The sequence below is a fragment of the Puma concolor genome, chromosome E3 (genome assembly GCF_028749965.1).
Source record: "Puma concolor isolate L17-30 chromosome E3, mPumCon1.1.hap2, whole genome shotgun sequence".
NCBI classification, from domain to species: domain Eukaryota; kingdom Metazoa; phylum Chordata; class Mammalia; order Carnivora; family Felidae; genus Puma; species Puma concolor.
Window position 1 is genome coordinate 7,264,445 of NC_141682.1, and position 12,834 is coordinate 7,277,278.

A 12,834-nucleotide genomic window follows, 5' to 3' on the forward strand; every position below is an offset into this window, starting at 1 on the left:
ACTTGGGAGTTGAATTATCATGTTGATGGTCCAGAAGCCAGAATTGATTTTTTAAAAAAATTTTTAACGTTTATTTATTTTGGAGACAAGAGAGAGCACAAGTGGGGGAGGGGCAGAGAAAGCCAGAGACAGGATCTGAAGCAGGCTGCAAGCTCTGAGCTGTCAGCACAGAGCCCGATGCGGGCCTCAAACCCACAACCATGAGATCATGACCTGAGCCAAAGTCAGACACTCAACCAACTGAGCCACCCAGGTGCTCCCAGAATTGATTTTTTTGTGTTGGTGATGGCCACCCGTACTTCTGACATCTGGTGCACATGTGTCAAAGTGTTCTAGAAGAAGGATCTAAATATCCAGCTGGGTCGGGTTGAGGTCTCTCTGCTGGGTCCCTCAAACATGTCCTTTCCTGCAATTTGGGGGGTTTATTTAATCACGTAATATTAGAAATGCTGGATGTGCACAAAATACTTGGTACCTGTACTGTCTAAAATGCTAGCTTAGAAGAGGAGATGAGGAATATCTCTGGAACGTTTTGTCCTTATTCATTTTATGTTGCATAACACGTATTCTGCTATGAACTGGAGGTATGTGAACTTTGGAAGGCTCCCTATCTGTTAGCTGAAAGCACTTGCAGGGTATGTAACCATTTCTAGTTAGCATCCTTTCCCACCACTTTGTTAATTTGCCTCTATGGGGTTAGCCCTGTAGGCCTAGCGAGTTTATGGTTAAAACGGTGTTGGCAGCCTCTCCTTCCTCCACTCTGCTATTTCTCAGCAACACCTAACAGTAAGGCTTGCAAGGATCCAGAACCCCCAGTTGTGGGATTCCACAGGCAACTCCTGAAGGATGAATTGCAGGCAGTCCTGTATTAGGGAGCACCATCTGTAATGGACTTTTGAGATAGTTGATGCACAGAGTCAGTAAACTTAGTGACCATCTTGAAAAATTGAGCGGGCCTTGCAGTGTGCTGAACAGATGAGTATCTCAGGTCAGAGGACCAGATTCCACAGGGGGAAGAATAGCCTGGGGATGGATTGTTTACTTACTGATCCTTTAATATGGCATTCATTTGGGCACATATGGGTCAATCCCCCTTCTCTGTAGCTGAAGAGAACCAGAATGCCTGACAACAGAGACTTGGGTGGACCTGATGGGATCTCACTTTTTAGTGAGGCCAGTTGAGCCTTTGACACAGTTTTCATTGTACAGAAATAAGAACACTGTGGTTGCTCAAGACTTCTGTGAAGATAGACTTAAGAAGGGCATGATCCAGGGGCGCCTGGGTGGCTAAGTTAGTTGAGCGTCTGACTTTGGCTCAGGTTATGATCTCACTGCTTGTGTGTTCAAGCCCCTGTGTTGAGCTCTGTGCTGATAGCTCAGAGCCTGGAGCCTGCTTCAGATTCTGTCTCCATCTCTCTGCCCCTCCCCTGCTCATGCTCTGTCTCTCTCTCTCTCTCTCTCAAATATAAAATAAAACGTTTAAAAAAACGTTTATAAAACATTTAAAAAAAATTTTAAAGAAGGACCTGATCCAAAACACCAACAGGGACTACAATGAAGGAAAAGCAGAAAGGTCTCTCTGAGGAAACTGCTAAGAACATTTTATTGGTAGACTCTCAGTAACCGTCTGGTATTGAGTGGATATATTTAGTAAAATATCATCATTCATCAGAGCAGGAAAAAAATTTTCTCTTTCTCATTCTTTGGAGAGTGACAAGCTCCAAAGTCATGGCAGTGTCACTTACTAAATAGGCATGAGTGAATTTTCTGGAAGAATTCAGCATGAACCTTGTAGGAGCTCTCAATATGGAAGCATTTATCAAATGTTCAGTCTAGGATTTGGGATGATGAAGTTTCCAGCCGCTTTTAGCTAATCATCATTCTTTGTGGGTCTCACAGTGGAGATGGGAAAGGAGATGATGAGTGAATGTAATTATTGCTGTTTGGATTGCTGTTACTATTTCTTGACTACATGTTACCTCCTCTCTTACCTGTTCTAGTTGTATCAGTGACTGGCCAGTCTCCACACCTATTTCACCATTGCTTTCTCTTTCACTTTACAGATATGGGACCTACACACATGGACTTTTTAAGAAGCTCGGAATTCCTGGGCCAAAACCTCTGCCTTTTGTGGGAACTGCTCTGGGGTACCGTCAGGTGGGTGCTGTTTGAGCTCCCAGCTCCCTCTTTTGCTTCTTATGGTTGCAAATCCCAGCTTAGTTCCATATTAAAAATACTCCTCCTCAGCAGGAAGTTCTTAGGTTTCACACTTTCCAGAAATGGTGTCATAGTCTCCACCCAGCCTCCTCTTTTGCTTCCTATGGTTGCAAATCCCAGCTTAGTTCCATAGTAAGCATGATCCTCCTCAGGAGGAAGTCTTGGGTTTCAAACTCTCCAGAAATGGTATTACAGGCGCTACCCAGCACATGGCCAGGTATAGCTCAGGGCTCTCTTGTCTGCTGTTAGGAGCCTCAGGTTTTCCCTCAGTTGGCAGTCCAGCTCTCTGGCCACTTCAGCCCAGGACTTTTTGTTCCAGCTTGTGAGCATCATAAAGAGGCTTTTCTTTCTGGCAGGTGCAGATTCCCAGGAAGGCATAATGGTACTTGGTATTAGGAGAAAAGCATCAAGTGGGTCCCTGGTACTGGCTCATTAAGCTCTGTATGCTAAAGTCAGACTTTTCTGTTCATAGCATGAGCTCTTTGTAGCCTCCTTGTTTTCCTGGATGTCTCTGGAACTTCAGTTTATTAGGCAACCCAAGATTCACTTTTGGGTAATTTGCACATAATTGAATTATCTCAAGAGCTGGCCAAAACCCACCCCACCCCTATAGTTGTTTCCATGGCTCTAACTCACCCTTTGCCACCTGTGACATCTTTTGACATTTGAGAGGTTGAACTTGGCTTTACCTCTGTATCTTCAAAGAAGGCATCCTATGGGTGACTTGAGCAGGGGGGAGTATAACTGAGGCAGTATATTGCTTATCTATTGTTTTCAGACTTTAATTCTAAATGAGTTGTGTATGTGTGTATGTTATTTTTCACACAAAGGTAGAACCACTCATACAAAATCACTAGAAAAGAGATGCTTTGACAAAACTATTAAAGACTTAATGTACCTGAATGGAATGTACTAGCAGACACACAGACTGAATTTTGGTAGACCCACTGTGTCTAATCCAGCTCTGATGCCTCACCCAAGGCCTGGCTCCTGAACAGAAGGTAGGAGCTCATGTCTTGAAGGCCAGCAGGCAGAGTCTATATTACAGGCTGCTCTCTGCCTTGGAGTTCCTTTCCTGCAGATCTGAGACTTATTTCTCAGATCCTACCTCTCCTGGCTCTCAGTGTCCAGTTATTGTTAAGAACTTACTGGACTTTTTCCTTTCCAACAGAGCAGTAATCTTCTATCCACTTTTCCAGATTAACTCCTTAGTACATGCATCCCAAGACGCACATTTCTGGAACCTTCCTTTGTAAAGTGAAAACATCAAATATCACAGCTGAAACATAGAGACAGGAAGTTTTGTTGTTTTCTTTTTTTGAAGTGACATGAGTGAAAGCTCAGAGCAAGTGTTTTAATTTGCACCATCCTTTGTGGAGGGATGACATCATCCCCTCTTTTCCATGTGAGAACTGAACAACTGGAAGCGAGTCCACTTTGTCATTCATCCACTCATCTCTCACTTTCTCATTCAACAAAATGTCTTACACTTTGTAAGTCTGCCAGACTGAAAGAGAGCACAGGAGTCTTAATTTCCTAAATCTACTGAAAATCTAGTAGGGCTCATGAGATCAATGAATAGAGTGGTAACTGAGGGTTGTTCAGGCCATGCTGACTTTCCCTCAGCTTCCGTTTTCTCATGATGCCCTGAAGTTAATAATTCAGATGGTTATGAGATTTAGAGACAACTCATGCACAAGCCAAACATGTCAGAAAGGCAAGGGTTACATAGTCTTCACAGACGAGTAAGATGTTCAGTATGATCAGTATTAGTCAGTTCAAGGACTTGAAATTCTCCGTTTCATGTCTCTGTTTTCTCTCCTTTCCCGTAAGATGCATGTGAATAAGAGCTTCCCTCTATCTGCCAGTGAGAAAAGTAAGCCACATTTCATATGATCTGGGTCCTTTTTGTGCCCATTAGAGGTAAGGCTTAGTACATTTAGATTAATAATACATTTTCTTTCTTCTCGCAGGGCTTTTGTGAATTTGACGAGAAATGTTTTAAAACATATGGAAGAATGTGGGGGTGAGTATTCTGGAAATTTCCAGTGATAGGCTTTTTATGATGAGGCCCTCATGGTGTGGACAGTCTCAGTCGAGAGCCCCTTGGGATGAAGCCCTATAATTAAAGCTCCTAAAACCTCCCCTTCCCAGGAATGCATGTGTCACCAGGTGTACAGGTCCAAATATGAATCTGGTCAGGAGAGCTGCAGGGTATCCTTTATATTTTGGATTAATATGTGTTTTTGGTAGAAGGGCTGTAGTAAACAGAATGGAAAAACATTTCTGCTCAGCTCTTTCTTACTCTGTCTGAAAGTATGTAGTTTGTTTTGTTTTGTGTTTTAGTACTAAGCCAAGACTTTCCAATAAAACTATAGTCAAGTATTTCTTTTTCCAATTCTATAGACTGGAAGAGATGTAGGAAATTTCCAGAGCACAGTGTTTCCCTGGTGGGCTGATGGACTTGGGATTTTGTAGTATGGCCTCGGTGGCTTACAGTAGATGCTCCCAATGAGGTTGGCTAGAGGTTTGCTGAAGCAGTGTGAGAGGTATAGTGTGGTGCTGGGCCGCTCACAGCCAGTGTTGTACCTCTTTATCTTCTCTGGTCAAGTCCTCAGAATCCATAGGGCTCTGCTGAGTTGGTGTGACCCATAAGCAACATGGCAGAATAGAAAGAACACAGATCTCTGGATTGCCACTGGTTTATCTCCAGTGTCCCTCCTACATTCAGTACTGGTCAGCTCTGGCTAGAGTCAGTGTTACATTGTGGGCCCCAGTTCTGTATTTAGTAAATGGTTCTAATGCTTGGCTATAGATAAAAACCACCTAGGAGGGCTTGTTAAAAATGCAGATTCTTGGTTTCCATCCTCCATTAACACAGAATTTGGAGGATGTGGGGTGGGGTGCAAGAATCCGAATTTAACTGGTAGTAGAAGTCGTATTAGGGCTGTGAGATCATGAAAAGAGAGGGTAACTTTAAACCACTGTCCCTTGTCCACGCTTGTGTTTTTTAACAAACAGGATAAGATGTGGGAAATCACCCAAGAAAGATAATCAGGTTGATGGGAGAGCCGATCTAAGTGCCACCTCAGTAACAACTATCACTGCTTCAACACTAAGTATACTCGACTCACACTGAAACCTTCTGAGTTTTAGAATACTTTTTGCAGACAGGGAGCATTTAGTGCAGTTGTTCTCCTCCATTTCTATATCTGATCACAAAGCATTTGAAGTTCCTTTGTAACATCAGAGGAAGAATAGGGGACTTATGGAAAATCTTCCATTTTGTTCTAACAAATGCAAATGATTTGTAGTAGAAAACACAATGCCAGAGGATGCTGTAATTAAGCATAATCTAAACCTCATGCCAGTGGCTGGTTCCCATTAACTGGTCATATGGACAGTCAGGAGGTCAGGGTTAATTGGGATGGATCACATATAAGGAGTCAGCTTTGTGTGATACATGTGTCACAAGTGGACTTGCCCTGCTACTAAGGGTTGTCACCTATATGGAGCCCAAGGGACTCACACTTGCGACCCACCTATAAGAAGAAATATAAGTAATAAAGGTAAATATACCTAACGTGATTTTTACTCTCAATTATTACTCTGTAACATGAAAGTGAATGTTTCTCTGTATTACTTTATTCTCTTTGTGTTTTTTGTTCAAAATTTTCTCAGTCAATGCTACCAAGAATATGTCTTTAATATTTAAATAATACTTCCTTTAAAATGTAACTAGAAATCATATTTTAGAGAATAGGGCAAAGAAATGATTCATAATTTTGCAATCACTTTTTGAGCATTTCATGTCTTTATTTGCAGGCACATCTTACATGTTTGTGATCACTGTGCCTACAGTTTTCATCTAATATTGTATTATGTGCATTTCATGTGTTTGATATATCTTCAAAATTATAATTATTAGTGACTGAGTGGGTGGAGTCTCTTTCATTATTTTTTTGTTCTTAGATAATTTACTTGCCTTCAGTTATTTACTAACCTTTTTTTGATAATATATATAAAATATTTAAAATGTTTGAAGTACTTCTAAAATATTTGAAATATTTTTAACATGCAAAAAATTATGGAGAATAGTCCCAGAAACAGCCATGTACACACATAGACTTAATAAATTTTCCATTGTTATTTCTGACCATGGTCTCAGAGAATGGATTAGGTAACATCAGGTTAAAAGTCTGGACTTGCAAGAGTGGCTGCCACTGCAGAAACTGGCACGTTAAATTTAATCAGCTCTGTTTCCCCGACATAGGTTTTATGATGGGCGACAGCCAGTGTTGGCGATCACAGATCCAGACACGATCAAAACAGTACTAGTGAAAGAATGCTATTCTGTCTTCACAAACCGGCGGGTAGGCATGGATTTATTTTAAATTTACATAGTTATTTATAAAGCTTTTATTTCAAAATAATAATGGATTTACTGGAAATTGTCCCAGGAGGTGTCATGTCATGTGGCCTTCAAGCTGTTTTCTCTAAGATAATATCTTGCTTAACTATATAGGACAGTATCAAAGCAGAATTTGTCATTGGTTCTAGCCACAGAGCTTATTCAGATTCCAGCAGTTTTATGTTTACCCATTTGTGTGTGTGTGTGTGTGTGTGTGTGTGTGTGTGTGTTGCTGTCTGAACATTTATCTTACTTGTAGATTAGTGTATCTACCACCACAATCATGTTACAGAGCTGTTTCATCACCAAAAGTCTCCCTCTTACTATTCTTTTGTAGACATGGTGTGTAGCTTTTCTTTTTGTTGTATCAGGGTATTCAGCAGAGCAAACATTGTTTTTTATTTTCATAAGGCCAATTTATTCATTTTTTCCTTTTATGGGTTATGACTTTGGCATCAAGTTTGAAAACTCTTCACCTAGCCCTAAGTCCCAAGGATTTTCTCCAAGCATTTAGTTTTATATTTTACATTTAAGTCTGTGATCTGTTTTGTGTTAATTTTAGTGTTAATCGTGAGATGTGAAGTTTAGGTCAAAGATCTTTGGTTTTGGCCCTTGACTGTCTAATGGCCCCAGAACCAGTGTGAAAAGGCTGTACTTCCTTCACTGAATTGCTTTTGTACCAATATAAAAATTCAGTGGGGCCTGTGTGTGTGTGTGTGTGTGTGTGTGTGTGTGTGTGTGATTCTCTGTTCTGTTCATTGATCTCTGTATCTATTCCTGCACTGGTGCCAGACTATCTTGATTACTGTAGCCATATAGTACCTCTAAACATATGTACAGTGATTCCTCCCATTTTATTTTTGTTAGAATTGTGTTAGATTTCCAGCTACTTTGTCTTTCCATACAAATTCAGAACTTATCTATGTGTACATAATAGCAGAGACTTCGTAAGATGTGCCTCAAACCCATAGATACATCTGGGAGAAATTTGTGTCTTTACTAAGTCATGTCTCTCAATTCATGAACACACTATATGTTTATTTAGGTTTTCTTTTATTTTTTTCACCAACGTGTAGCTCTTAGCACTGGAAAAACATACATGTTTTATAAAAATGTATACCTAAAGTATCTCACCTTCTTTGAGTAGTTAAAATTATTATTGTGCTTTAATGGGTTTTGACATGTTCTTGTTATTATATAGAAATGTGGTTGGTTTTTGTGTTGATCTCATTTCCTGCAACCTAGCTTAGTTCATTTATTAGATGCAGAGTTGTTCTTTTTTATATTCCTCAAGATTTTCTACATTGACATTATGTCACTTGAAATAGGGGCACTCCTACTTTTATCCTATTTTTATCTTTCTATTCTGAATGTCTTTTATTTCTTTGTTTTGCTTATTGCACTAGCTAGGTTTTCTAGTCCAATGTTGAATAAGAGTGGTTAGAGTGGGTATTCCTGTCTTGTTCCTGATGCTAGGGGGAAGCATTAGGAACTAGTAAGTGTCCTTTTTTTTTTTTTTGGCTTAAAGAACTCCCTTTAGCAGGCTTAGTGGTTATGAATTATTTCCACTTTTGATTGTCTGGAAATGTTTTATCTCTCGTTTCTGAAGGTCTTCTTTTCTGGGTAAAGTATTCTTGAATAAATCACCCACTCTCTTCTGGCTTTCAAGACTTCTGCTGAGGAATCACCTGATAGACTCAGGGGTGTCCTCCTTGTATATGATGAGCTCCTTTTCTCTTACTCCTTTCAAGATTTTTCTTTGTCTTTCATTTTTGGCAATTATATTATAATGTGTCTTGGTGAAGTCTTTTTTGGATTCAATCTTACTGGGGACTTTTAAGCTCATGTCCCAAGATTTCCATATATTTCCCTAGGTTTGGGAACTTTTCAGCCATTGTTTCTTTAAGTAAGCAGTCTTCCCACTTTTTCTTTCTCCTACTGGGTCTCCTGTATATGAATATTGTTTCATTTGATGGTATCCTATAAGTCCTGTTGGCATTTTTTTCCAGCCCTTTTCATTTTTTTCCCCAGTATGACTGGATAATTGAAAATAATCCATGAGAGCATGATGGGTTCAGGCAGTTGGGGGCCACAACATCAGCAACTGCATGATCTTTGGCAAGAGCAGTGGAAGGTTCTTGTGGCAACAGTGTCTGTTGGGATCTTCAGTAGCACCACCAGATCCAGCACCAGGGGACAAGCAGAATGGTGGCCAGAATTGGTGCTATGTACACAGTCATCGGAGGGGGTGCTGAAAACAGGCACATGCCCAAAACGGGGTTGGGGCCACCAGTGGGGTCCATCACCAACTTTGAGCACACAGGTGGTTTCAGGGGCTAGCCACTGGTGTGTGCATGACAGTGAGGGCTTGTGACTAGAGTCCATGCTGGCCGTGTATATGTGTATAGCTTCAGGATTTAGCTGTGGACCCTTGTGGTAGTGTAGTCCAGTGACAGGAGTCAGGACTGGCCTCAGGCACCTCAGTCATTCATCATTGAGGTGATGTTAGCTGTAGGGTTATTAGATACTCTTTATGAAGTTGAGGAAGATGTCATCTATTCCTAGTTTGTAAGTTTTTAATATGAATGGGTGGTAGAGATATCTGTATTAAAACAAAATACAGTTTTGGAAGATGGAAGAAAGATTCGAGTTTGTTGGCTGACAGGTCAGTCCCAAACTGAGAAAGAATTATCTCTCTCTTTTTCCTTCTGTCCCTTTGGGGAAATACAGGGGGAATAGATATCCACATAACTGCATCATTTCTTCAGAATAGCAATTAGATTCATAACCTTTTTAGTGTTAGCTATGGTATTTTTTTTAATCACCATAACAAGACATCTGTTTTGTGAGTTGCTCCTGCTGCAGACATATGCAAAGACAGAACTGGTCTGAGGCAACATGCAGCTTGCCAGGGCTATCTGGCTATATCTACCAATCCAATTATACTCTGCATAGGGTAGAACTAGGGGTTAATACTGTGTATTATCCTGGAGGAGTATTCCCTACCAGATTTCCCCAAACACATTTACATTAAAAAGGAGATTGGGATATAAAGGCTGGAAAGCACATCAAGTGGCTGGATGTGTTTTTCAGCTTCTCAGAAGGGTAGGCATTTGGTGTAAATATCTGTTGAACATCTGACATAGGGCCTGCTACTCAGTAGATAATCACTAAATAATTGTTGAATAATTTGTATCCATTTGACAAATTTTCCACAACCTGAGACCTTCAAAACTTATATAAGGCAAAATGTCTTTTGCTTTGACGCTAGTCTCTTGGTCCAGTGGGACTTATGAAAAGTGCCATGTCTCTGTCTGAGGATGAACAATGGAAGAGAATACGAACAGTGCTGTCTCCAACCTTCACCAGTGGGAAGCTCAAGGAGGTAAGAAAGGGAGGGTTTTCAATTAGAAAGTTAAGGAATACATCCGTGGGCAGGTAGGAAATAAGATCACAGTCCATTTCTTAGGGGTAGTTTGCTGAATTTGGGCTTCCTAAAAATGGTCTTTTAGCTTCATGTCCTGGAAGAGACATGATAAGATTTGTTATTAGATGTCCCTACTGCTTCATGCTTATGAAAGCTGTGTAATTTTAGGACTTGATTCTTGGATTTAAGTCAGGTGGTGTTGTATTTGTGTGTAGATGTTCCCCATCATTGGCCAGTATGGAGATGTGTTGGTGAGGAACCTGAGGAAGGAGGCAGTGAAAGGCAATCCTGTCACCTTGAAAGAGTAAGTAGAGCTGCACCTGCTGGGCTTCTGGCTCTGTCATGACACTTTCCAGCTACTGACACAGAACCAAACTCCCACTGTTGAGTTAGTCCAGTGAATAAACAGAAGTAGGCATATGGTGCTACAAGTCCAGTGGGCCACCCAAGAGGAGGTAGCACCCCTCAAAAGGCAGGGCAGTCAGGAGAAAGGGTCTTCTTTTGTGTACGTGAGGCGGGATTAATTTATCTACTTGATTGTCCCCTTGGATATTCTAGAAGGCAAAATACATCGTTTCAAAAGAAGAAACATAATTTATCAAATCGTTGAGTGTAGAGGATATGGAATGGTGGGAGGGGAAGGCACTTTGTACATATTGGTGGGCATTGAGTGGGGCAGGGAAGTTATCATGTGGAACTTAGAACAACTTAAACCCCTTCCTGATTTTGTTAAGGATATTAGTAAAAAAAATATTAACTTTATGACCACTTGTCCATCCTTCAACCTTAGCAGAGAGAAAGCCCTGCTCATGGGATAAGGAGGGTGACTATATAATCTAAACTGTGATATTTTAAAATTATACACTATGAACAGATGTACATAGGAACTGTTCTAGAAAAACTGGTGGCATATCACTTAGCTATGGCAACCCACAAATCAATTTTGTAGTGATTTACTATATATTTTTTAACTAGGAACATTATTAGATCTTACATTTTCCAGATATGAGTGTGTCCTGTGGGAAAGCTCTGATCACTGGAATTGAGGAAGAAGGGTCTTTCAGGAGTCTTAGCAGGAGTGTAGAGAAGAAGGGATAACATTCCTTTCAGCACATAACATGGTGTTGCCATTCACTAATGTGCTGAAGAGGAATCAGTTCTGAACATAGATACTGTGGTGAGACAAGGTCCGGATCAATTTTACCTTTCTTGACTCTTCTAGGAAAGGTTAATTATTCAACTGTTTGTCTTGCTCAGACACAGTGTTTATCTACTTCTATTGCCCATACTCCAAACACACTACTGTAATTTATTTGACTTTGGGTCTCTGTTCCTTCAGGACAGAGCTCCTTGAGTTCAGACGTGTGTCTAACTTGTCATAGTGTCCCCATCACCCCTAGCACAAGGCCAGCAGTATCACTAGCATGATGCCTCTGCTGAATTCCTCATGGATACCTCATGAATGAGTGTGATGGCATATAGACTCTTCAGATTATCCAGAAGGTGGTTCTGAAAATGTGGCTCTTACGTGGCCTGGGCATCAGAATCTAATGCTGCATGTGTTGGATAGGGATAGTAAAGAGTTTCTGATTTTAATTATCCATGTCTTTCTTTCCCTACTCAGCATCTTTGGGGCCTACAGCATGGATGTGATTACTGGTACCTCCTTTGGAGTGAACATTGATTCCCTCAACAACCCACAAGATCCCTTTGTGGAAAATACGAAGAATCTCTTAAAATTTTCCTTCCTTGATCCACTTTTCTTCTCAATATGTATGTAGATTACTATTTTTCTCCTCCCTTGCTTTTCTCCTTTTCTTCCTCCCTCCCTTCCTCCCTTCCTACCTTTCTACAACAATTTTATTGAGCTATAACTTCACATAACATATAGGTCCTCTTTTAAAATGTACAATTCACAATTTGGCTATTGAGATAGTGCTGCTATAAACATTGGGGTGCATGTGCCCTTTCAAATCAGCATTTTTGTATCCTTTGGATAAATACCTAGTCAGGCAATTGTAGGGTCATAGGGTAGTTTTATTTTTAAATTTTTGAGGAACCTCCATACTGTTCTCCAGAGTGACTGAACAAGTTTGCATCCCCACCAGCAATGCAAAAGAGATCCTCTCTCTGCATTCTCGCCAACATCTGTTGTTGCCTGAGTTGTTCATGTTAGCCATTCTGACAGGTGTGAGGTCATATCTCATTGTGGTTTTGATGTGTATTTCCCTGATGACAAGTGATGTTGAGCATTTTTTCATGTGTTGGTTGGTCATCTGGATGTCTTCTTTGGAGAAGTGTCTATTCATGTCTTTTGCCCATTTCTTCACTGGGCTATTTGTTTTTTGGGTGTTGACTTTGATAAGTTCTTTATAGATTTTGGATACTAACCCTTTATCTGATATGTCATTTGCAAATATCTTCTCCCATTACGTTGGTTGCCTTTTAGGTTTGCTGATTGTTTCCTTTGCTGTGCAGAGGCTTTTTATTTTGATGAAGTCCCAATAGTTCATTTTTGCTTTTGTTTCCCTTGCCTCCGGAGACGTGTTGAGTAAGAAGTTGCTGCAGCCAAGGTCAAAGAAGTTTTTGCCTGATTTTTGCTCAATGATTTTGATGACTTCCTGTCTTACATTGAGGTCTTTCACCCATTTTGAGTTTATTTTTTGTGTATGGTGTAAGAAAGTGGTTCAGGTTCATTCTTCTGCATGTCACTGTCCAGTTTTCCCCAGCACCACTTGCTAAAGAGACTGTCTTTATTCCATTGGATATTCTTTCCTGC

The 12,834-nt window shown here is 40.5% G+C and overlaps 1 protein-coding gene across 2 annotated transcripts in view; it reads left to right on the forward strand.

The window, feature by feature from the left end:
* Window positions 1-12,834, forward strand: part of LOC112860079 (cytochrome P450 3A12) — a 35,193-nt gene that overhangs the window by 2,625 nt on the left and 19,734 nt on the right. For both annotated transcript variants that reach the window (XM_086691979.1, XM_086691978.1), the window contains exons 2-7: window positions 2,064-2,157; window positions 4,191-4,243; window positions 6,491-6,590; window positions 9,900-10,013; window positions 10,271-10,359; window positions 11,680-11,828. In XM_086691979.1, the coding sequence (XP_086548105.1) occupies window positions 2,064-2,157; window positions 4,191-4,243; window positions 6,491-6,590; window positions 9,900-10,013; window positions 10,271-10,359; window positions 11,680-11,828 (599 nt within the window). The remainder of the gene's footprint in view (window positions 1-2,063; window positions 2,158-4,190; window positions 4,244-6,490; window positions 6,591-9,899; window positions 10,014-10,270; window positions 10,360-11,679; window positions 11,829-12,834) is intronic.